This window comes from Myodes glareolus, chromosome 6 (genome assembly GCF_982192425.1).
Source record: "Myodes glareolus chromosome 6, mMyoGla1.1, whole genome shotgun sequence".
In the NCBI taxonomy this organism is placed as follows: domain Eukaryota; kingdom Metazoa; phylum Chordata; class Mammalia; order Rodentia; family Cricetidae; genus Myodes; species Myodes glareolus.
The window spans coordinates 83,259,494-83,285,263 of record NC_142031.1 but is presented as its reverse complement, the minus strand read 5'-3'; the positions used below and the strand labels follow the sequence as shown (position 1 = coordinate 83,285,263).

Sequence of the window (25,770 nt, the reverse complement as noted above, 5' to 3'; positions counted from 1 at the left end):
AACCACTTCCCAGGTACCAGTTCCTCATTCAAAACCCGAGGGCGAGGGTCTAAATGACCCCACGTCCCTCTCACCACAGTTTTTTCTACCACTGTGAACTGGTGAGTAGAAGCGATTTCCCTGTCAGAAAGATTTCCCTGTCTCTCCAGTAAGTTTAAAGCAGCACTGGGCCACAGAACGGCCCCGGCCAGACAAGTGTTTCCGGACTTGCCAGACAGAGGCGCAGGGTTGACCCCGGATCCCCGGCCAAATCTCAGAGCATGAGGACACATCATATCTCAAGAATCACAACCAAATACTTTTGGGGACTTTAGGAGGGGAAAAAAGGAAGCTTCGGACAATGTCGCCTCCAGGGGGAGCACAAATAACATTTGCAGTCTCCTGAACAAGGCTCGCCCCTTTGTGGTTGGTTGGGGGTGCAATATGCTGCATCTCTTAGTCACCAATTTCATAGAAAATGACTCAAGCTCGTGCTGCGAAAGGCGTGGGGTGGTGATGCTGAAGAGAAAGCAATAAGCCAGGAGTCCCAGTTTTCAGCTCAGAGACCCACCACTCTTCCAGCCTCCGCGCGTCTTTCTAATTATTGTTATTAATTATTTTTATAACCTTCTTGGCCTCTGTTCCTGATTTCTAGTTGCGTGAAGCATTTGCAGGCCGATAGGCTGGCTCCTGCTTTCCAAACTGAGTTTAAATAGATACATCTGTGTAATTTTGCACAATTGCGTCACCGTTGAAGTCGTCGTGGTTCCCCGAAAGGCCTCCACGTCTCCTCCACGCACCAGGGCCTGCAGACGCTTCCGGGCTCTGGCCGCACTTTCGCGAGGAGCCCTGGGCTCCTCCCGAGCGGCTACCCGAGAGCCCCTCCCCCCCAGCTCCCCCTTCCCCCACCCCCTTCGCCCTCCCGGCTCCCGGGCGCCTCCTTCACTGTCTCCACGCTCGCCTCGCGGGGAGTCAGGCTAGGGTGAGCGGCAGGGCCCCCACAGCGGGCGCGGGTGCGAGCGCGGATCTCGGGACGCGCGGCACTCGGGAGCAGCGGGGACCGCCCTCCTCCCGGCCCAGGCGGGCGGGGGCCGGGGCGGTGCTGGGCGGGCAGAGCCGCCTGGCCCCTCCCCTCCGCCGCCCTCCCCAAAGTTGCCGACTCCCTTGGGGCCGGACAGTCTTATGATCTGGCGGATCCTTCTGGGGAGGCCGGGCCGGGGAGCGGGTACGGGCGCCGAGCGGCAGGGCCGTCAGGCGGACGCGGCGAGCGCGGTCAGGGCGGGGAGCGGGGCAGCGATCGAAGCGGCGGCGGCGGCAGCAGCATCCCGGGCCCGCCGCACCTTCCCCTCCGGTGAGGGGAACCGCTTTATGGGGCCGGGGGGGCGGCCCTGCTGCGCCAAGCGGCGGCGACGGCGGACCCCCCAGGCGGGCTGGGGTTGAGCCCGGGGCCGGGGCAGGGGCTCCGGGGGGACCATGCCCCGAGGCCGGCCGGCCGCAGCATGGCTCACGGGCCCGGCGCGCTAATGCTCAAGTGCGTGGTGGTGGGCGACGGGGCGGTGGGCAAGACGTGCCTGCTCATGAGCTATGCCAACGACGCCTTCCCTGAGGAGTACGTGCCCACTGTCTTCGACCACTACGCAGGTAAGTCTCTGTCCTGCTGACTAAGGGGCTGATCCCGGGCCGGGAACTTTGGAGCAACTTTAGCTGAGCCCCCTGGCTGCCTCCCCTGAGCGTGCTCCCCTCCCCCGCCTCGCCTTCTGCCTGGCGCCCCCCCCCCCCCCCGCGACTGTGACTCTGGTTAACCCCTCGAAGCAGCTCCCACCCGCTCCCTATCTTCCCCCTCGCCCCTTCTCCCACACTTCTCAGTTCCCTGAGCGCCCTCCTTGACCTTCCCACGGTTGCTTCTTTTACTGCCCAAAGCCCCTGTGGGGGAGACATTTGGGGACCCTAGGATAGACGTGGCTTTGGGACTTGGGAGAAGAGGGGTGGATAGCGGGGGTCCACATTACACCTACATCTTATGCCACACGACAATGAGCTGGACACAAAACGGGGGTGTTCTCTTCCTGGGAGCACCCACACACCTCCCAGTGATTTGGTTAAGGAGGGTCCTGTAGGAAACGAAATTGCTCGACCTCAGGTCATTGTGAGCTTCTCTCCCCACCCCCACTTCTGTCCTTGCAGTCAGCGTCACCGTGGGGGGCAAGCAGTACCTCCTGGGACTCTATGACACAGCTGGACAGGTGAGTGTCTTGGCCTCTGGCCGGTTCCTTTGCCCCCACCCTTCGCCGTTGCTGTGTGACTGAAGGGCCTTTAGAAACTGAGGTGTCTAAGTGGGAGGGTGTGTCTTCCAGGGGCTCCTTCGGGATCAGGTTTTTTTCTTAAGTCAGCAAATTAAGGAAACAAACTGAAAAGAAAATGCAGACCAGTGTGAACCCCCGGGACGTGAAAGTTTTGACTGTATGGGTCGTACTGTGTGTTGCCTGCGGTGTGGGTCCCAACTCCTGTTGCAAAGTGGCGGCGGCCAATGGTGAAGCGCTCTTATTTTTAGTTGCTGATGACCAGGTCTCCCCCCTCACAGCCTCTGTCTGGTCCCTCATTGGTGAGTGGTCCGCCTGCCCGAGGAGCCTGATTGGTGGGAAATGGCATCATCTAACATGATGGGAAGGCATTTGGTTCTGGTTATGTTTATTACAACATCATTGCACTCTGGGACTCCAGTCCCTGAAAACGTAATTTGTGGTGTTGCCAGAGGACCACAGGGAAAAAAAGAAAGAAACGACAACCATCAGCCACTCCCTGGGGTGCAGGGAGGCTAGGGTTAAGAGTTCAGCATGACTCTTGAAGGAAGAGCTTTCTTCCCCCTGGAGGGCCAGGTGACTGTGTTTTCTTTGGAGAGATTATCGTGCAGAGAGGAAAGGAACACTACTTCTCCCTTCAGCCGCTGGCTAGTGTTTGCAAACCTGAAGGGCCAGGCCGATCTCCTTGAAGGATTAAGGCGCTTGTTCTTTCTCTCCCTCCCTGACCCAGCTTAGCCACCTTGCCAGACCCACTTTCTTTCCTCTGGGGCTAAGATGATGAAGTTTTGCAGAATTCAGCTCTGCTGTTTGGCCTGCAGTCTCAGGAAGAAGTTTCTGTGTGTTGTGCAGACTTGAGAACTCTGAGGATATGTGAGCCACTGAAGACCCGAGACTGGCTCTGGGGGGGAAATTCAATCACTGAACTGCTTTATTTCTGCACAGGGGCTTGAAAAAGAAAAAGAAGGGGGGTGGAGAAAGAAAGGAAGAAGGAAGGAAGGAAAAGAAAACTATGACCACCATAGATACTATATGCCAAATATGTTGTTTGTTTAGATTTGCCTTTCAGAATTGTACACTCTCAGATTCTATACCGAAGTCTAGGAATATCTTGTGGGTTGGAGGGTTTTTTTTGGCGGGGGGGGGGGGGGACTTGATGTGACCCTGATTTCTAAACCGTTAGCAGAACATCTGAGCCTGAAGAACTGGCTATTTAAAGGCCAGAGGACACTCCCTGTCATGAAGGTGCCCAAGCCAGCCAAGTCTGGTTCACAGATTTGGGGACCTGGTTTGGGTATTTTTTCAATGTCCCCCACCTTAGCCAGTTATGGAAGGCAAGGAGTGGAACTCAGCCAGATACCACCAACTTTTAAGTTGTGCTGTTGACAGATAAGAAGTTGATATTAGTTGAAAATAGAGTGGGGGAGAGTTTCTATTTTTAATTTTTTTTATACTACTGCATTTCATTGTTGCGGTGATCGCGTTTCAATCAGGCGCCTTGTTTAACAGGATGTTTGAACGTCGGAGGTCTGTTTATAGAGAGATCCGTTACTATTAACCATATGCCTATGTATGTACATCTCAGGGTGTGCAGCTTCCAAGAGCTTGCTGCTGGGATGAAGACCCTTGCACCACTCCAGTTCGAGGTCCTGGGAAGTGCCAGGATGCTCCCCGGGTTGGCCAGATTGCTCGTGTGCATAGAATACCTGAAGTTTTACAGTCTTTCTCTTGGTGGTGGTAGACAGAGTGAAGGTGGGGAGGATGTGATGGGGTCCTGTGCTACTTGATGGTCGGCACCGGTGGTTTTTTACCTACTGACTACTGGTACTTCTGATTTGGGGTTAAAGTTATTGATAATTCATTTCATTGGTAAGAAGTAAATTTAATCATTGTCAGACAACATAATAGGACCATTGTATCATGCTAAGCAACTGGGGAACACAAAAGAAGACATTTAAGTTAGGGGCCCACCCCTGCTGGTTGAGTGTATGTAAAAGTCTGGATCAAATGATTGTTCATGCATCTCACATAGATTTCTGTGTTGATTGTTAAAGCCCCACTTCTCTATGAATAGGTATTTGATTCCTTTTATGATACTAAACGTGTTAAATAAATACATAGACATACACACACATACTTACTTGTTGAGGATTTTCAGACAGATAGACAATAGAGGAAAGACTATGGACTTTGAGACCAGAACGTCTTGGGTTCAGTTCTCTCCCTTGTGTGTGATTCTAGCTGAGTTATTTACTTTCTCTGTAATAGTAAAATGCAGATGATTAGCATCTACACTGCAGAGCTGGAGGCTGCCTTAAATTCATTAACCTTTGCAAGAACAGTTGGCGTCCACAGTTCTTTGTATATAGTAGGCGTGCAAACGGTATTACAAGAAATTACTGTGCTCCGCAGTGGGCAGGGTAACGGGGGTGTCACAAGTGGAAGAGGACATATGTATCCTGCATGCCTAAAGTTGGTAGATTCTACTAGAGGAGTTAGCAGATGTGTGGAGCTAGAGAAACCGTTTCGGGTTCTGTGGAGAAGTTGAGAAGCAAGGGGCATATGTAGGTTTCTGTTGGTTCTTTTGTCCCAGAGACAGAGGGAGGAGGAGGAAGATCATAGCACTGGAAAGCATTGCCTTCTCTCCAAACTGTTTGCTCATGCGTGTGGGCGCTTGGCATACCTCCTTAAAGACAGGCAGCCATGCCGCCCTCAGGCTGACTCTCCTAGTCCACTGGTTCAGTCTTGACCTTCTTGATGACTCCTGTCAAGTCCAAAGCAACAAACATCATTTGCCCAGTTGACATATTAGGAATCTACCAGTTGTGGGGTGGTGGTTACGTGGTAACCTTTGGTCTTCTTGACCTGGCTGCTGTCACGTGACCTTGGCTGCGATTAGCAGGGAATGAGTACGTGAGTGTGTTGGACATCAGTCCCCACTCTGTCCCTTGTCTAGAGACATCTCTCAACGCTCAGCTCACTCACAAGCACTGCTGCTGAAGGGAACTCCCCTGCTCCTCTTGGCTGAGCCCCGGGGTGGTCCTAGGACAGCTTGCCATTTTGACGGTCAAGCGGGCCAAGTGTTTTGGAGTGGAAGTTGACAGTCACCTTCCTCTACCCTGGGGGCCTTACAGGGAGGTCTGGCTTTCTGCCTGTCTCTGGGGAACTTCTCCTTTTGTGTCTGACTTTGGGCCTTCTGTAGGCTCTGCACTAGCCCTCTGTCTGCTCTGGGAAGGGACTAGAAAGGTGGGGTTGTCCCCACTGCCTCCACTCTTGGGAATGAAAGGAAGTGGGGAGCCAGCGGGATCTGCTGGCAGGCTGCACTCTGACTCTGGGCTCCAGGCCTGATCTCTTAATCCTTGGCAGGAAGGCAGAACTTCATGCTCTGGAGAGGGAAGCGCTGAAATCCAGTTTATCCCAGATCGCAGAGCACCCACACTCGGGAGGGTGTGTGGTGGGGTGAGTTTGGGATCCCCAGAGTTGTAGATTTAGCCACTATCTGTGTCCAAGTTCACACGCATGCTTTCCGTACATCGTTGCTGTATCTGGCAACTTAAGCATCCGAGTTCAGGGTTGCATACATGAGTGCTATAAATATCCTTACTCCAGTGTCCCCTGGGGTAGCTTTTCAATGACAAATGAGATTTGCTTCACACTTGCCATAGCCCAGCAGCTGTAACTGCTTCCCCACCACCACCCCAGAATTTCCCTGGGTACACAGGGAGGCACTTCCTCCAACAAAGGGAACATCCACTGAAGGCAACAGACAGGTTCCTCCCCTCTTCTGCATTTTGTGGGATAGCACCCAAGAACTAGTCTAATGGGAGGGGGTAGGGAAGGGCAAGGGTGCTGCCAGTGCACCAGGTGCCTCTTATCTTCAGGTAGGGCTGGTTCACAGCACCTTTCCAGGTTGACTTTTCCCAGAGAGGGAACATCAAGCAAGTGAGCTGATGGGAAAGCGGTGAGTCAGGGTAAGCGTGCATTGTGCAGAAGTAAGGGCATCACATCCCCCAGGCTCAGCTTCCCCAAGCCCCGCATTCCATCCTTGAGGGAATGGAGAGTGAGAGGAGCGCTGAGCTCCTTCTAGATATGCGCTGCAACAGGTGAGATGCGGCGCCGAGCATCGGTTTCCCTTGGTTACCCACTGTGGATTTCTTGTCTGCATTTTGCTAACCTTCGTAGAAGCTATTTATATCCCAGGCTGTACCGTATCACGCAGGCACGCTGGTTTCCTCCTCTGTACTGAGAAGGAAGGTGGCCTCTGTCCATTCATAAGTTGTTGCTGTTTAAAACACACACCATGTTGTCCTGTGTGGGACTCGGGTGGTCTGTTCCAGCTCCAGCTTGGGTTCACAGGCAGGGACCTTAGGGTGGGGGCAGTGCTTGATTCTGCCACAGATGGGCTTCAACCTTTCTAGGCCCTTTGATCAATTTCCAACATGATTCTCCCGAGGTCTGGTGACATTTCCAGTCTTTACTGCTTCCTGACAGGTATGCATGCTAAGCCTGAGCGCTGCAGACAAACCAAGTGCTGCCTCATCAGCCTTGGGGAGCTGCTGAAGTGAAAGGCCTCAGGGAGCTGAGCGTGTATTGCTGTGGGTGCCATGATATGGCTAGAGTTTTTTTGTTTTGTTTTGTTTTGGTGCACTACTGGGGTTTGAACTTGTAGCCTCATGCTAAGGGGCTTTTTGGAGAACTGGACTTTTGTGCTTTCATTGTGGAATTTGGGGCTCCAGGGAATGAGAGCAAAGGGCAAAGCCAAGCAGGTCTCCGTGGGAGTATCAGTTTCTAGCAAGGACATGTGTGTTGGCAGCAGCAGATACCCCGAGGCCCCAGGCACGGCAGTGATCCTCCGAAGAAGAAAAAAGCAGAGGCAGAGAAACCAGGCCAAAAAAAAAAAAAAAAAAAAAAAACCTATAAATGCAGAAAAAAAAATTCAACAATTTAGGACTGTGATAGCTAGATTTCCTTTTACACCTAAGGGGTTGATTTTGCCCTAATTTGGCCAGCTTTGGCTGGGGAGTGGCTTTCTTTGCCCTCAGCACTTTCTTGTTCCTCTTTCAGTGCCTATTGCAGCTGCTCTGAACCCAGGAAAGCCTGCAGGTGGTCGGTGACCAGCTGTTCTAGCCCTTCATGTGCCCCCTGGACCACATGGCCTGCCATTGCCTCTGTGGATGCCCTGTGCCCTGGGCCCCAGGCTGGTGGAGCACTCTGTGTCCTCCTCCACTGCATCCCCGAGCCCAGCCCAGTGCCTTGTGATGCTGGGCACATAAATCTTAAAATGAGTTCGCTTTTGTTTGGCTCTCCACTTGCTCAGCTAAAAGCTAACCCATGGCTAAGAGCACCAGGTACAGCCTCCCCCGTGCTGATTCAGCCACCGCTTCTGAGAGGAGGAAGATGTGGACAGTGCCATCACCCTACCCATTTTGTCTCCGATCTGGCTCGCTAGGCTTGAAGGGTACCAGGCTCAGGACTTGGCATCGTCAAGGCCTTTTGCTCCCTGATCTCCTGAACAGAAGGTAGTTTGGCGGTGGGAAGGTGGGCTTTGGATTCTGCAGATAAACATCAGATTCTGTCTGTACTTTCATGTGACGGAGATAAGTCCACCCTCCACCCCCCAGCCTTTTTCCTTCTGTATGGGTTGCAGAGACAGTTTCTACCTTACAAGGTGGCAGTAAGGATTAGTCCCAGGAGTGCCACATCACCTTGGTTCTGGTGATACCCATTTGGCATTCTAGCCTTCTGTGGGAGAAAAGGGAAGGTGGCGAGGCCCTGCAAAATGCATTGCGCAAGTGGGAAGCTGGATGAGAGCAGCTTGGGAGATGTAGGGAAGGGAAGGAGGCAGGAGAGCACTGCCAGCCAGGATGGGCTGTCTCGCTGGGCTGTAGAGTCCTGCCCAGGCTCAGATATTTTCCGCCGAGAAGCTTCACCTCTCCCAGGCTGATGTCCCCAAGGATACAATGGGGGTTTGGGAGCTAAGTTAGAGCATTCTAGCTTCCAAAGGGATTTCCTCTTCTCTTAGGGTGGTCAAGTGAGGCTTGGGACACCTTCATGTTTCCCTTCCTGTCACTTACCCATGCTCCTTGTCCCCACCCAGCATGTGTGAGCACAGACGCTCCTGTCTCTCTGCCACTAAGTGCAAGTTTGAGAAGCATGGCACTAAATGAGGCCTTGCAGTAGAGTGCGTGAGAGAAAGCTCACATCTTGGCAGGGGTGTGGGAAGCAGTAGAGAGAGGGCAGGCTTGGGAGGTGGCCCACTGTGTCTTTATGGGCCTGGGATGCCCGCTGTGGCTGTCAGCTTGAGGTATAGGCTTGATAACTAAATTGTGGACTTTTCCCGGCTTGATTGACAACTTAGTAATTAGAGAGATATTAATCTGCTGCTTTGTTGCTTGTTGATTTTAATAGAAAAGTCAGCAGAGGAGGAAGCCTTTATTGTTGCTATTTCTTTTCGGTGTCTGGCCAGGGAAGTGAGCCAGCCTCCTCTTCAGATCTCCAGATATATCTATGGAACCTCAGGGTAGACTAGGGCCTGAGCCTTGAATGGTATTTTCCCCACAGTGCAAGCTTGTGGCCTCTCTGTTTTCTCACCTCTGTGAGGCAGGGAGGGTAGTGGTGTTTGCCGTAATTTGCAGGGTCAGAAAGGTTAAGTGGCTTGCTGCAGGCCACGTAGTTGGTGAAAATTAAAGGGCAAGTTTCCAGGGCAGAACTTTGGACTGCAAATCCTGGGATCTTTTGTGTTTGTTGACACTAATCAGCTTGCCCATCAGTAAATGCCTTGTTTCACAACGAGTACTCCTTTATTGACTATGTCACGCAAAAGCGCCAATCACTTTTCTAGACAGAAGACCTGGTAGGCTGGCTTCCGTAGTGGGATGTCAGGGCTGGTGCTGAAATTGCTTCAGCAAATGTTCCTGTGAACTTGAGACTGTTTTGCCTATTTGCCCACAAACCACTGTACTTCCTTAAAAGGGGCATGTCGGGGTGGTGCCCATGCCATGCTGCGGATGAGTGAGTGGACGAAGCTTGGTGGCATTCGCCTTATGTCCTGGGCTGAACTGTCAGCGGACTTCCCTCAAGCCTAAGGGATAATACCCCTCTGTGCCCTTGTCTGCTTCCTGTGCCCTATCCTGCCCACATGACTTGACCTGTGGTTGGGGAACTGCCCCACAGTGGCCACTTGGGTCTCTCTCTTTTTGGAGTGTTCTTATTTAGGGGAAGCTGTCTCTTCACAAATGTGTGTCTGGGCCTTGGGGTACAGCACAGTGGTAAAGAACTTGCCTATTATGTTCACTGAAAAGAAATTGTCTCTCCTGTCTAAATGTCCCCTAAATGCATTCCATATCTTAGTCTGCCGCTTGCTACCTATATGGTTTGCTGACGTGGGCCATCTGCATTGCCACCACCTAGTCCGTTGGCTCCCAGATCCCATGGGCTTCCAGACTCCCATGGATAGCGGGCTAGATGAGAACATTGCTCTAGAGCTAGCCAGTAAACAGACCCCGAGTATCAAATCCGGGCTGGAACCTGTGGTGGAAGTACAGTGGGGTCTGTCTCTGCGGTTGCCAGGAGGCCAGCGTCTGCTCTTCTGGTAATGAATTCCTAATGAGAACTAAGTTAAAACAGGGCTTCTCAGATTGGATTCCTACATGTACTGGCTTCTCAAAATGTAGTCCTCTGTACAACACAGACTGCCTAGGAAGTTGTCAGGCATCTCAAATCTCAGAATCTACCACCATCTCCTAAAGCACAAGCTTGGGGAAATCAGCTAGTCCAGGCTGGACACATGATTCTAATGTAGGTCAGAAAGTCAGAGCTACTGCACAGACACGGTGAGTCCTGGCATCTCCTCTCAGCAAGCCGCCCACCACCACCTACCTTACACACTGTACCGCACCTACTTACACTCTGTCCGGGGATCAGGACCGGACTTTATGTTTAATCTTCTTCCCTCCCAACCATTCGCCTGGCCTCCTTCCTCATTTTGAACAAGTGTTGGGACTGTCCACATTTGCTTAACGAACAGACCCCTCCCGGCCTGCCTGTGGACAAATCAGAAAAAACAGAGGCAGGATGTCATGTGACAAACCTCAGCCCCAGAGTGTGCTGTCTGCCTTAGGGGTATGCAAATAGTAGACACCACAGGTATTCCTTGATGAGGTCGTCGGGCCGAAGTGTGCTCTCTCCTGCACACTGAGTAACTTGATAGGTTTGATCTCCTTAGCTGAGGCTTCTTCATGGCATCAGACCCTGTGCCCCATCGGGATGGTGGCTTGACTTTGTGGTATCTCAGCTCCAGAGCAGTAGATGGGCTGTGGCGCCTTCTGGTCTTAAATCCCAGGCCGGTCACAGTGACTGGAGGCCAAGGAAGTGCTGTGTTGGTCCACACCCACCTTGGCAGACCTCAGTGTTTTAGGGAGTGACCACTTTCTCTAGTCCTCCCTGCCCCCTTCCTTTCAAATGTTATCTTTTTGTTTCCCTTAAAATAAAATAAAAACAAAAACAAACAGACAGAAAGACCACAGCCAACTTGTTCCAGTGTAGAAGCATCATCCTTCGACTAGCGTAATGGTTAGTTTTATGAGCGAGGAGGCTTGGAGGAGCTGCCACTGAGCGCATTTAATTCCGACTCCCCAGTTCAATTAAAGTTCCATTTGCTCCAGCTTAATTGCAAAAGGCTGTCCTTGCCGGCCAGCTGGGTCAGGGCTCAGACACTCTTATTACCCGAAGGTGTTTCTAGAAGCTTCCTTGGTCCTGAAAACCTGGGGATGGTGGTAGATGTGGGAAGAGAACAAAACAGGTGCAGAGGAGGGGTAGAGATTTCTGCTCCCTACACCAGGGAATCATTCAAAAATCCAGAAAGTCTGATGGGGTCTGCTCCGCAGCCTCCTCCCATTTGAGGTTGACCTACACCCCTCTTTTGAATTTTAACCTTGTGACTGACCAAGCTACAATCTGACATGTGACTTCATTCCTGGGTAGATCTTTATTACCCATGAAGATTGTCGAAGTCCCTAAGCGGGGGAATATGTGTGACACAGCACTTTACACAAGGTTTGGAAATCCCCATAGGAACTAGGTGGGTGTTGGATCTCAGAGAGTCTGTTAGTCAAGTTATTATGGAAAAAAACCTGATTTTCATAAGTGACTTTGCCATTTGGAAGAGGATCCTGACCTGTCTAGACATTATCGAAGCCTTTAAAATCAGCGTGTAGGTGGTGGTTTTAATGCATTGCCCATGTAAGCACAATGGTACTCATTGCAGGGCTGAGGAGGAGACAGGCTGCCGGGTCCATTTGGCTGTAACAGTGGCTGTGTGGGTCTGAGCTGTTCTCCAGTGAGTCGAGACCCACAGAACACTGCCTGCTGTCAGGTGCGCCTCCGGAGTGGCCTGTGGACCTAAGCGGAGGTAGCAGAAAGGCTGTGTAGTTCCGGTGGGTCTAGACAATACAGCCCTCCTGCTACCACGGGGGCAAAAGAGGTATCAGTGACCTGGCAGGTCGGCCAGGGCTGTGCATCGGTGGCTCAAACTGCAGATGTAAATATTTACACTTGCTTTGTATCCGAAGCCGCGATGTTGTAAGTCACAGGACATTTTATCATCCCCCAACACCCAGAAACTTCACACCTGCTGTTGGTCCTTCCTCATATCCTCTCCCCCATTGGTCCACTTCTGTCATAGACTTGCCTATTCTGGGCTTTTTGTGAAGATATTTGCTTTTTTATGTCTGGCTCTTTTCACTTGACATGTTTTCAAGGTTCATTTGTATTGCAGAAAATGTCAGTCTCTCATTCGTTTTTACCTGGACTTTCTCTCTTTTAGTCTTTTTTTATGTCCATTTTCTAGGTTCTGGGGACCGTATTCAGGGTGGGACAGAATGCAAAATTCTGCTGTCCTTTGGCTCCCCAAAGGATGTGGCTGTCTCCCCCGTCCTGTCCAGTGTTCTTATTGCCTTTGTGCTTTGCTCTCTGGCTTCTCTCACCCCCACCCTACCCTAATTTCTTTATTCATCAAATGTATGGATGTATTAAACACAGATGAGGTAAGGAACAAAAATACCTACCCAGTGGGGTTTCCCCTTTGTTGGAATGGTTTATAGAATTGGGAAGCCGTGTACACAGCTGACCAAAATACACATAGAAAATGAAGATTCTGTAAAAATGAGAAGAGTGTTATAAATGTGTCCACCCAGGCAGAGTCTCTGTAGAGCCCCCTCAACTCAGAAGTGGCTCTATTGGGGACAGCCATGATGGTCAGGTCCATGGGTCTGTATTGTCTTGTAAGAAACAAGAGTAAGTGAGGTTGCCAACAGGTATGTGGGGGGAAACACAAAGATATAAACCAGTAGGCCACAGAAGAAGAAAAACAAGTAACCAATCAAAACTCACAAAGACATGGAAATAAAGACTTTTAGTCTATTGAATTGGATAGGATAGAAAACATATGATATCCAAGAGACAGGAAATGTAGTATTCTACCAGGCATGGCCAACCTGGCCTTTGGGCTACATGCGCCCCAAAGTAGCTATAAATGTGGCCCAGAAAAAAAAAAGTATAAGCTTATTTAAAGCATTCTGAGATATGTGCGTGTGTGAGAGATTTTTGTTTAACTCAATTACACAGTTCTTGCGTGTGAACTCTGTGGTGTTGCTGCATTCAAAGTTTGGACAGGCCACGTTGTTAGGAGTGAAAGCTGCCCCAGCTAGTTTGAGGATATCTGACAAAGCCTCTCAAGTTTGCAGCCGTCCGTTTCTCTGAATTTGTAACAAGAGAATACTCAGAGCACACACAGACTTACATACAGTGATATTCTTCGCAGCATCACTTGCGGCAGTGGATTCTAAACACGCTGATGAAGAGTGAGAGGCGGCTACTGAGCACAGGACAGTGTGTGTTAGGATAATACCAGCCATTACAATCTTGCCTTCACAAAATTGTAAAGAAATGTAAAAAGCTAATGATTCACGCAGTCTGAAAAATCGTGAATTAAAACTATAAATGGCAATGACCACAACTTTGAGAATATACATGTGTATAAAAGGGGAAATGTAGCAAAACAGTCAAAGCGGTCGGCTCTAAGTAGTGATTTTAGAGATTTACCTCTTTATTCTGTTTTCCGCCAGGTTTTTTGAAAGTCATTTTATTTTTGTAAAAGTTTTAATGTAGCTGGTTTAAGAGTTAGCAGTCCTGACAGGGCCCGTTAAGGAGAAACAAAAGCTCTCTCCACGCTTCTTCTGCAGCAAGGACATGTCCCCTCCGTCCTCACGCCCACTGTCCACTCCCAGCTGCTTATTTCAGTGGCCGACATTCTGTCTGCGCGTCACTACGGTGCTGCAGCCCTGTAATGACACCATGATTCCAGGGTGCCCTTCCCAGTGGATGATGAGCGTTTGTGACTGGTCCTGTGTTCTCTAGCGTTGGGCATTGACCCCTGGCTTAGGTGTCACTTTGCTGCCTATTTCCCCGTCAGCCTGCCCTTCCATGCATCTGTCAGCCTCTCCCTGGGCATAGCCCTCCTGAGCCTTCCAGCGCTGCACTGAGTTAGTGACTGTGGTATACATCAGGAGTACTGAGTTAGTGACTGGTATACATCAGGAGTACTGTGTTAGTGACTGTGGTATACATCAGGGAGTACTGAGTTAGTGACTGTGGTATACATCAGGAGTACTGAGTTAGTGACTGTGGTATACATCAGGGAGTACTGAGTTAGTGACTGTGGTATACATCAGGAGTACTGAGTTAGTGACTGTGGTATACATCAGGAGTACTGAGTTAGTGATTGTGGTATACATCAGGCAGTGACTGAGTTAGTGACTGTGGTATACCTCAGGCAGTGACTGAGTTAGTGACTGTGGTATACCTCAGGCAGTGACTGAGTTAGTGACTGGTATACATAGGAGTACTGAGTTAGTGACTGTGGTATATATAGGAGTACTGAGTTAGTGACTGTGGCATACATCAGGAGTACTGAGTTACTGACTGTGGCATACATCAGGAGTACTGAGTTGGTGACTGAGTTAGTGAAATAAAGACTTCCCCCATGGAGTCCCATGTGTGTTTTTCTGCAGGGTGGTCGCTGCGGAGATATCTTGGTCCTTTGAATGGGCCTTGATTTCTTGTGTTTGTTCTTTAGAAGTGTTTGTCTCTATCTCTCTGCTCACATCTCAACCACTACCACAGAAGGTTTAATTGGCATCTCCACAGGAGCTTACCCATACTTAGCATGTGGGGAGACAGTAGTGCATGAGGGGCTGTTTAATTCAGCTTTCCCCGCAGGTCAGGGTTTCTTAACAAATGCCATCCATACAGGCTGGACCGCTGTTCTTTAATGGGAAGAGACTGTTTCGTGCGCTGTAGGATGTGCAGAAACACCCTTGTGTGTCTCCATTGAGCAGGTAGTACCCTCCTCCAGCTGTGACAATCAAAATGCCACAGACTTTGACATGTCCCCTTGGGACAATGCCATACTTCCCCCACTTCCAGGTGAAAGTCATGATTATGCTGTGATCTGTCTAAATCTTTCATTTGGGAATCCTGTAAAAATCAGTATTGTTTTTGTCTTTCTTCTTGGGCTAGGGTCATATTCCCCAGAAAAGAATTCTCCAGCCCAACAGCTCACACAGAGTTGTTGATATCCTGGGAACCAGTAGGAAAAGGCACCTTGAGGGCCTCAATTTTAAGCACATACCCTCTTCTTTTTGCAAGGTTAGAGAGTGGGGGCAGAAATTAAACCATGCCTTCACCTTTGCCCTGTATCTAGAAGAGCATACCGCTCCAGGCCTCACACCTCAGCCCCTGGGACATATTGGTATTTCAGACAGCTGCTCCTGAGGCCCTGGGCCTGCTCAGCTCGTTCACTTTATTCTTTTTAGAATATAGAATATCTAGATTCTAAATTTTTTGTGGCTGTTGTTTCCTTTTCTATTGTTTTTTTTCCCATGTGGCTGTATGCCAGAAAAGAAAAGAAGAGAAGAGAAGAGAAAAGAAAAGAAAAGAAAAGAATCACAGTACATCTTAAAGGACTTTAGAGAGACGAGAGATAAATGTATGTGTTCAGCCAACTGGGATCTAGCTGCAGTCGTCCCCTTTATAATTAGAAAAACATAAATATGTTCCAACGGCGGCTCCTTTTCAGCGCCTGCCTCAAGACGCTGGAAAATGAATTTTAAGACGCTTCCTTGGCATTCAGGCTTTAGAGCAAAAGTCACTGGATGTCTCAGAGGTTTTGTCCTGTAGGTCCTGAACCACATCACAGCCTTTTCCTTCCACGTGTGAACCCAGCTTTCTAGTGACCCGAATCTGGGTCCACCAAGGTCCAGCGCCCTTCTCTGGCAACAGGAATATCAGCGTATTCCAGCTAAGATGCAACCCATGGGGTCTGCACAGACCAAGCCGGTCCCCTGGACACATTCTCATGCAAATGCTGTCTCTCAGGTTGCAGCTTCCTGTGGTTGCCATCCAGTCACCCTGATTAGGTTTGGTACTTTCATGATCCCCAGTCACCTGAGTCACTGGCACTACTGAAGACTAATAAACACATTTCCATTCTTTCATATCTCAAAATGTATTTTATTATTATTTATTACCAGTGGCTAGGTGGCTCCCGTAACCCCCTACATTAACTGTCTGCAGTGTTGCTGCTATTGGAAGGCAGGAAAGAAAACTTCTTGCTTTGGGTCAAGGGCAGACTGCCCTAGTTGCTATGACCAAAAGCAAGCTGAGGAGGAAAGGCTCACACTTACACAACACTGTTCATCACTGACGGGGGACGGGACAGGAACCTGGAGGCAGGAGCTAATGCAGAGGCCATGGAGGCAGGAGCTGATGCAGAGGCCATGGAGGAGTGCTGCCTACTGGTTGGTTCAGCCTGCCTTCTTATAGAACTCAAGACCATCATTCCAGAGCAGCCCCCACCCACAATGCACTGGGGTCTTACACATCAATCACTAATTAAGAAAATGCCCGACAGGTTGGCCTGCACCCTATGTCATGGAGGCGTTTTCTCAACTGAGGTGCCCTCCTCATAGATGACTCTAGCTTGTGTCAAGCTGACATAAAACTAGCCCACCCACAGGCCTGAACAGTTTCCTGGGTAAGGAGATGGCATGAGCGTGGGGGTGGGGGTGGAGAGGGGACACCCTTGGTGGAGGAAGTGTTCCAGGCTAAGAGAAAAGCACAGAAGGTATGCAGAAGGGGTTGGGGTGGGTGGAAGGCGTGCGCAGCATCCTGTGTCCATTTTGGTCAGAATGAGCTCCCAAAACAAACTTGTTGGCAGAAGAGCTTGAGGTCAGTTGTGGCAGGTCTGGAGCATTCTGCCCCAGAGTTATTCCTTCTAAACCGTCCAATCAGGAGCGAGTGCTGCCTGAGGACCAGTGCTGTCAGAGAAGGTAACATGGACATTTGGTGGTTTCTTAGAGCCTCTTCTGAGTCCTTAAGAGGGGACCAATTTTTCTATCTTCTGATGGCACCTTGTTATCAGCCTACACCTGCAGTCAAGGATTCTCTTTGGACCTCTGTCCTCCTCTATCACAATAGCAGACTGACCTTGAACAAGTTCCTATCTCTTTGCTTTTGTTTTAATGGTGGATCACAAGGCCTGATACAAGAAGCTTGCTACACACCAGCGTGAAGACCTTAGTTTGGATCCCTAGCATCAGTCCATAATATGCTGAGTGGGGAGGCAGAATCAGGAGGCTTCCTGGGGCTTGCTGACTAACCAGTTTAGCCAAATTGGTGAGCTCCAGGGTCTCTCACTGACCCTGTCTCAAAAAATAAGGAAGAGAGCCTCAGGAAGATGGCTGACATTGACCTCTGGCCTCTACGCACATGCACACCAGCACCTTCATATATCCATGCACACACTCATACACTCACACGAATGACGAGGAGAGAGGCTGTGAACACTGAATAAACAGGGTTAACGTGTGGCTTCAGAGAGCACGTGTCCTCGGCCCTGAGCCTGCAGTCCGCTGTGAGGTGACTTCCTGTTGCTGTCAGACCTCACTAGCTTTCTTAAATAACCCAGCGGCTTGTTAACAGGGGGAGAGGGGGCTTCTATGCTTTCATTTTCCAGGCAGCACGTCATGTAGCCTCCATAATGGACTATGAGCTCTAAAGGGACCCACTGGACAGGTTATCACACGGCTGGGGCAGGAGCCAGAACCTAAAGGCTCCTGTATAATTCAACCAGGTCACAAGGTGTGGTCTTGACTTGGAATCCACCCCTGGGAACCCTTTGCTTCTGGGACAGTTTCATTTCTGAGTCACCTAGAGTTTGGCTGCTGTCTTCAGTGCTCTGGGATGGGGTGATGTAGGCAGACTGGCACTGCCTCTGAGGTTGTAGAAGGATTGGTAGAATACCTGCCCGGCATACATGAAGGCCTGGATGGTGCAAACCTGTCCTCCCAACAGTAGGGGAGGTAGAGGCAAGAGGGCCAGAAGTTCAGTCACCCTTAGCTGCATAGCACATTTGAGGAGTTTGAGGACAGTCTGGCTACATGAAACAGTTTCCTAAAACAATACACAAAGAACACCCTGTGTGTAAGCCACGGTACACATGGAAGCTGTTTGGCTGCCACTTCTCTGATGGCTGCTGTCACTCATCCACTGCAGAGCTAGGTCACTGTGTCTTTGTCACCCTGGTGACGGCTGCTGCCACTCATCCACTGCAGAGCTAGGTCACTGTGCCTTTGTCACCCTTGCTCTTAGCTTGTGTTCGGTCAGTGTCACGGATGTGTCTCCCTAACTAGATTCTTTCAGTGAGGAACCGGTCTGTCCTGGCTGTGTAGGTGAGCATTCACATTTGTGTCCATGTAGATGGGACCCAGAGGTCAGCCCCGGGTGTCTGTCCTGAGGTAACACTGCCTTACTTTTTTAAGGTCTCTCACTGACCTGGAGCTTACCAAGGACGCTGGTTTGACTGGCCAGTGAGAGATCTGCCTGCCTCTGCTTCCCCAGTGCTGAGGTTACAAGCAGCACCACCCCACCCAGCATTTGAAGTGGATTGTGGGGATGGAGTCAGGTTCCCTTCACTGACTGAGCTGGCTCCCTAGCCCCCAGAGCAGAGCACATTTTTTTGAGGTATATTGTTAGCAAAACATCTCCATGTGTTTTTCTCAAAGTCAGTTTTGCTCACAACATTCTCATTCTCATTCTCATTCTTCATTCTCTCTCTCTCTCTCTCTCTCTCTCTCTCTCTCTCTCTCTCTCTCACACACACACACACACACACACACACACACACACACACACACACACCTATTTATAACTCTGCCCCAAATCTGAAAGTGAATGGGGAAGAAAGGCTGCTGGCGGGATGGATCTAGACTAGCAGCCACCCCATGTACTGAGAGCCTTTTCCACTTCAGCTCTTTAATCTAACCCCCAGCTCACTGTGAGGATCTGTAGTAGTCTAGATAAAGGAGTCAGGGAAGGTGACCTGCTGGAGACCACACAGCTGGCAAGCCCAGCTCAGGTTCAGAAGGTCAGTGACTCAAGCTTATGATGCATTGCTGGCAAACTCTCACTGTCTAGAGAACTTCCCAGTGAGCTTCCTTGACGGAGCAGAAGCTCCTATAAGTGGGGCTAATGGTGAAGCCCAGGGGGATGGTTGGAACTTCTGTGGAAGCAAGGACCAGGTAGCCTTTCTGAGACTAGGCCTGCAGGGCTCCATGGCAACCCTCTTAGTACAACATGGTCAGAGGCAAAGGAAGTGATTCAGCAGGAAGGTAAGCTATGCTCAGGAGTGTGGAAGTACCTATGGCAATACTGACCTCCTTGCCTCTATCTCCTGAGGGCTGGGATCACAGGCATGGGCACCTTGAATGCCTTTTGTGGCATTGGTGGCCAAACTCAGGGTTTCTCCAATGCTAAGCAAACCTCCAGCAGCTGAGCTGCAGCCCCAGCACCCTCCCGGGTGCTCTAAGTTCTCTCCAGGTTACTTACAATGTCTGACACAATGGTAGTTACGTTACTGTGTTATTAAGAGATAATGACAAGAAATAGTCCTGGAGACAGACACAGGTTCTGGGACTGAGTTGTCACGTACATAGAATTGGACTTTTCCTAAAGGCTCCCCCGCCTCCTTTAGAACCGAAGGTGAAAAGGGACACAAGGCAGTCACCGACCCCCGTTGCTGAGGACAGCCTGGCCTAGCTCCCTGCACTGCAGAGACCGGGTCAGCGAGAGGTGAATCCTTACATCTTGGGGGAGAATGATAGACGGGGAGATCAAGGGAGCAGCAGGAGAGGCAAATGCATCTTGGACTGTTCAGGTATTGCTTCATTCTGATTGGACAGCTTAGGTCATGTACCCATGCAAGAACCAGGGGTAGAGAGTGGAACTCACCACTTAAGTTTAACTCAAATACGGCCCTTCTCTAGCAGGGTGGGACCAGGCTTCCCGGACCCATGTGTCTAACTGGAAGAGGATGACCCTTGAACTGGATCAGGGTTCTGGAAAGAAGGAAAAGTACAAGGATGCTGGGTAGACAACGTGTTCTGCACCTCAGCACCATAAATGTCCAGATGATGATGGAAGGCTGTGGTGGAAGCAGCAGCAGGAGCTAAAAGCCGGGAGTTTCTCCTGGGCTCCGAGGTCACTGCTGAGTGAGTTTAGAGCAAACATCATTCAGCAGGGACATAGCCCTAGTCCCAGGAGCCAGTTTGATTTCTCCTTAAAAGTGACACTAGCAACCCAACAAATTAGCATGGCACTTGAGAGTTCGGATAGCTAATATACTTGCTCCAGCAGCACAGTGCAAGCTTCAGGAAGGTTCCTGGTTTGGCCCCCAACTAGCAGATATCCAATCCCAGGCCTCAGACCTGCTCCCAGGGAGTCCCCGGGGGATACAGATGAGAGAGGAGGCACCACTGTTTCAGTGCCAGAAACAGGAGCAGAAACGGTGCTGTGGAAGTTCAGAGCCAGTGGTGGTGGAGCTGAACTCGGCATCCAGCTGAGATCTGTCAGACTAAATAATTTATAGACCAAAGCTTAGGAAGTGTGGAGAGGGAAGCGGTGTGAACCTCCCAAGCAGAGTTGGTTGGTTGGAGATGTGTGCTTGCATTCTTGTGTGCATTGGAGTAGCTATCGAGGATTTCAGGGTTTCCAGCTCGGGCAGCTTGAGTGGGTAGCAGTTTCTTTTATTGAGGTGGCAAACTTCTGAGTTGCAGATTGGAGAAGTGAATTTAGTTCACATTGTCAACGCGGGAGGTTCTGATTCAACCAGAAGAGGCTGTGGAGTACAGAAGTCTGTCTGGAGCTACCTATGGGATGTCTCAAGTTCAGCATGGTCTGGCCGCCAGTTCCTTCCCTAATATGTTTGCCTCTGCTCCGTAAAATGTTCTGGCCATCCTTCTAGAAGCAGTAGCAAGAACCTTATGTCTAACCTGCCACCGAGCCGAAGTCTGCCTCTTGACTGGATTGAGAAGCCACCAGTTCTCCAGGGACCAGCTGCTTCCACTGAATCCAGGCCACCGTCTTCATCCTCCAGCATCCAGTAACAGCCTGTCTTGTGGCCCTGTCCACCTCCAGTCTTTTGAAAAAGTTCTATTCTGTGACCCCCTCCCTCCAGGTTTAATGATAGTCTATGACTTCCATGACTCAGGCTGACTCCCTGTCCAGCTTTGTCCCCCTGGCCTTTCCCAGTGTCGTCATCGGCGTCCATCATGGCCTTGGGGCTGACCTCTAAACCTGCTCTCAGACCTCAGGCTGAGGTCTTTCCTTCTCCCCTGCCAGAATCCATCTGCCTCGTCAAAACCTCTACTAGTTCCTGGGCCTTTCCTTTCCCAGCGCCGACCCCAGCACTCTGGGGACAACTTTTCCTGACCTCAGCCTCATCAGACTAAGCCCCTGCCACCCCATCTTATAACAAATATTTCTCTTCTGTTTGTGCTCACATGACGTCTGTAAATGCTACAACCTCCCTAGACTCCTAATTCCAAGTCAGCCTTTAACATTGCATGTGTGAAGTCGGGATATGGGGCAAGGAATTCATCATGAAATATTTATTTCAGTACCAAGTTCCTAGATTCCCAGGGTGGAAGATTCCTGAAATCATCATTCCATAACCAAAATGACTGACATAATAATGTTTTATTGACTGTTTGGGTGCTAAGAGCAGTATTACCTGCGACCTTCATCAATGCTGTCACTCTGATGTTTCAGTGCTTGGAACGATTGTCTCTCTCCTTTGGCTTGTATGTACTTAAACTGTGCTAAAAAAACAAAGATAGATCATTTATACTTATATATTCAACCACGCCAGGTCCTAGAGTCATGTGATTACAAAGTTGTTTTCATGTTTCTGACGCCTATACTCAGCAGAGAGGGGTAGCAATCTCAGAATGCCTGTAGGGGCCCCTTTCAATCAAAAGCCACTCTTGCTTTCCAGGATGTCCTGCAGATGGAATTGTACTGCCTAAGGAAAAGCCCCTTGCCAGCCCCTCATTTTATGCCAGAAGTGCAGGAGGGCAAGATTCACACCCGCTTTTCGCTAGTGTGTGTGCCACACCCAGCACCTTGTTTCCAGACCTTAGCTGGGGGAGGAAAGGAGGGGTGAGTGTTGTCTGAGTGAGTGAATGTATGATCCCAACAACGTGAAATTCCAGCCAAAAAGTCAGGCAAGACGTATTATATCCAGGAGAGTGAACTGGCATTTAACTCCTTTCCTGGAGCTGGAGGCCAGCTGACCTCTGTTTTAGTAAAAGCGACTTGTAATTATAGCTCCCCACAGTGTAGAATTTCAGTTCCCAAACCTCTCCAACCAGGGGAGTCACCTCACCCTGTACCAAAGAGACAGCGCTGGCTGAGAGGCTGTGGCTTATCTTTTTTTGGAAAGTCAGCCTGGTCTGCTAGAAGAGCGCAAAGCACGTATCCAGCTCCCTCCTCTCAACATGTGGATGCTATATTTACTGTCTCTACACGGACGGGGAAGCGAGGCTTGCTGGACGGAGGACCATATTTAGCTGAGTCTTGATCCTCTGCCTTGTGGGGATCAGCGTAAATAAAACAGAACCCTAAGACTTAACCTTTCTCTAGGAGAAGAGTTTTCCCAGGGTTACTCACAAAGTGACATGCAGGCTAACACTCACACACACACACACACACACACACACACCGCCGCTTTTAAAGAGAGGAGGTACTGGTCCATGAAGTTCCTGTCACTGGGTGTCATTTAGCCCTAGGTCATCGTATACATTTCCTGTCCTCTGGGCTAACTAAAACTGGCATTATGATCAGTCAAGTGGCTACAAAGAACGTATCTGTGGAAAAGCCTGCAATCTGGGTCCAAAGCTCCAAAATAATTGGTAAATTAAAAGAGAGACAGACTTGTTAAGACACACACACACACACACACACACACACACACACACACACACACACAGAGAGAGAGAGAGAGAGAGAGAGAGAGAGAGAGAGAGGGGGGAGACACTTTAGAACTCAGAAAGCAAGCCTTCCAGTTCAAGAATTCTTGAGCTAACCAGGCCCATGACTTACAAATAGTGTTTCATAACTAAAATGAAGATTGGAAACTAGGGAAAGGCTAAATATGCAAAAAGGGTCTGGAAAAAAAATCACTTCCTCAGGAATTTAGCACCCTAAAAAATGATTTCCCCAAATTTCCTTTTGTTTAGCAGTAGTAGGAGGTAGGAGAAAGTAAGTTGGCGAACTCAGAAAACTCACTGGCCATGCGATTGAACCTCTTTATCAATACAGTCTCCACAGGGCAAGGAAGGGGAATTATCCCCGGTTTCTTTGAAAAGCGAGTTGCTGCTGTTGTTGCTGTTACCGTGCTGGGGATCACCCCTGAGGTTACACATACGCTAAGCGAGCTCCTCCTCTGAGCTACACCCCCAGCCCTAGAGTTACTGTCTAATATTTATTTCTAGCTATGCATATGCGGTAACAGTGGGATGGTGTGTGCACGAGGCACAGGTGTGATGGAGGACAGGGGCCTCGCAGCCGCTGCAGTCAACTGCCTGGCGTGGGCTCTGGCGACTGAACTCAGGCCCTCCGAAAGAGCCATGTGTGTTAAGTACTGAGCCATCTCTCCAGCCCCTCTCGCCATACCGAGTCCCTTTGTGGTGCAGGAGGATCTAACCTAGTACTAGGCAAGCGCTCCACCCACTGACTAAGGTGGAAAAGAAATGCTGTTTCACTTGACAGAGTTAACAAGGAAACAAACTCGAAAGTGTCAAATTGACTACACAGAGAATATAAAGTTTCAGAAGTTATGATTACCACAAAGAACTCTGGGAATGTCTGTAAGATCTTGTTGGACTTAGGAAAAATCCATTTCTCCTTCATGAGTTACTCCATCCATGCGCCTGAGCTCACCTGGCCTGGGTATGCACCCTCTTTGAGGGCTCGGGTGTTTCCAGAGGGCACAGTGCCTATTTTGGACTTGCCACTCGAAACAGATGTTTCGGATGGAGCAGACCGCTGCGAGCATTGGAAGCAACAGTTGCTGCTCCGCGCATAGCAGAGCCGCAGTTGTCAGGGCATTCCTGACGGTGAGGCTGCTTTTCTGTCTCCCAGAATAATCGGCAGCTGTTTTGGACTTAGAAGGCTGGGGCTTGCCTGAAAGAATTAGTCCTCTGTGGCCCACTTGCTCTCATTCCAGGCTGTCACAGAGGGAGCCTGGAGACTTTGGTAGTGGACAGTATCCTGATCACTGGGGAGTATGGTTTATCCCTATGGCATTTTTCTGGCCTTGGAAGTATTTGTTGCTGACAACCTCCCATTTTACAGAGAGACTAAGGCTCCCAGAAGTGAGAGGCTTAACGGAGGCCACAGCCCCAGTACGTGTTCAGCTGTAAGGCCTGACTCAAATACATTTCTGATATTTTCTTTTCTTGATATCTATATACAGCATTCTGACTTGTAAGGGTGTGCTCACAGACATCTTTAAGGTGTTCAAAGCCCTAGTGTGTTGCAAGGCACAGCGTGGATTGCTTGTTCATTTAACTTCATTGCCTGTTTTTTTTTTTAGATTTATTTATTTAATGTATATCAGTGTTTTGCCTATATGCGTCTCTGTGTGAAGGTGTCAGGTCCTGCGAACAGGAGTTACAGACAGGTGTGGGTGCTGAGAATTGAACACAGGTCCTTTGGAAGAGCAGTCAGGGGTCTTAACTATTGAGCCATCTCTCCAGGCCCCTCATTGGCCGATTGCTAACACACATCTTTCATGAGAGAACTCTGTAAATGTTTCTAATGTAGTTTAGAAATCAGATTTTGAGTCTTGCTCTTTCTCCATGTCTTTGTTGACTATAGCACCATTCTGAGCACTCTGGGGCTGTTCAATGGTGATTCTTGGATTAAGCATTTATCTATTCACCTGTTCAAGCTTCTATTCATCCTGTTGTATATGATCATCTTTTTCTGTTTATGTCTTGAATATCCATCTAAATTAGAAGCTCCAGGAGATACCGCCAAGCCCCTTGTTTGTGCATGTATGTCTTTGTCTGTGCATGTATATTCTTGTCTGTGCATGTATATTCTTGTCTGTGCATGTATATTCTTGTCTGTACATGTATATTCTTGTCTGTGCATGTATATTCTTGTCTGTGCATGTATATTCTTGTCTGTGCATGTATATCCTTAGGACATCTTCATGCAGTGCAGTCTCAACCAATATTTGCTGACGGCTTTGGAGTGGCCAGGGTGATGGAATGTTCACTGGCAGTGCACAGCAGAGGCAGGCTCTCCAGTGTCAGTGGCTGATGAGAATTTTGTATGGATCTGTAGTGTAAACAGATATCCATAGACCAGCCAGGTGGGAGGAAATGCTCAGGCCTGCAGGGAGGGAGCGAGCATTGAGCTAACAAGGAATGGCTGGTGGCTCTGCTGGCTGGGCCTTGAGCACAGAAGTCTCTGACAGGTACCCACTTCAGTTCTGTTGTTCCTGAAGACTTGTGTTCTCTGTGAGCATATTTCTCCCCCTGTGTGGGATTCTTTTCATCTGCTAAGTGTATGATCATTTCTACCAATTCTGGTTTTCAATATTGCAAAACCTGCTCAATAAGTTCGCAGAACATGACTGTTTAAAAACTGTTAAAAACTGGCTATGACAGTAGCCAGTTGGTGGGAAGTCAAGAGTTCCAGTAGTAGCCCCAAAGTCCCATTACCCCTTAGCAGCCCGAAAGTCCCGCTGACAACATTCAGGATTTTGATGTTGGGTACACGTAGCCGTGCTCCTGAGAACGTTTCAGCTAAATGCCTATTTTAACAATTAGAACTAAAACGTATAATTGGTTTACTAATTAGGAGGACACAGGAGATTTGGTTGAGAAAGTTCTGACTTGGAAAAATGGGCATTTAAAAGTAAGGGTGCTTGTTCTGCCATAACTCTCAAGGTGTTTCTGTTTACAACAGCCTGCCTGAGATGAGAGACTTCACGAGCCCGCGTTGTCCCTCTCAGACCCACATTTCAGGTTAAACCCAGGCAGACACAGCGCACTGGGGAGAAGCCACTTTGTGTGGGGCTGGGTAC

General features: G+C 49.5%; 2 protein-coding genes across 3 annotated transcripts in view; one reads left to right on the top strand and one right to left on the bottom strand.

Moving 5' to 3' along the window:
• The first annotated feature begins 1,190 nt into the window (after positions 1–1,190).
• Rhoq (ras homolog family member Q) overlaps positions 1,191–25,770 on the top strand; it is a 35,601-nt gene continuing 11,021 nt past the window's right edge. Inside the window, exons 1-2 of one of the 2 annotated variants that reach the window (XM_048416302.3) lie at positions 1,191–1,620; positions 2,164–2,222. In XM_048416302.3, the coding sequence (XP_048272259.1) occupies positions 1,479–1,620; positions 2,164–2,222 (201 nt within the window). In that variant the 5' untranslated portion in view covers positions 1,191–1,478. The remainder of the gene's footprint in view (positions 1,621–2,163; positions 2,223–25,770) is intronic. The other variant, XM_048416300.3, reaches the window with a different exon arrangement.
• Pigf (phosphatidylinositol glycan anchor biosynthesis class F) overlaps positions 21,354–25,770 on the bottom strand; it is a 41,174-nt gene continuing 36,757 nt past the window's right edge. Inside the window, exon 6 of the mRNA XM_085690950.2 lies at positions 21,354–21,490. Within this exon, the coding sequence (XP_085547076.1) occupies positions 21,437–21,490 (54 nt within the window). The 3' untranslated portion in view covers positions 21,354–21,436. The remainder of the gene's footprint in view (positions 21,491–25,770) is intronic.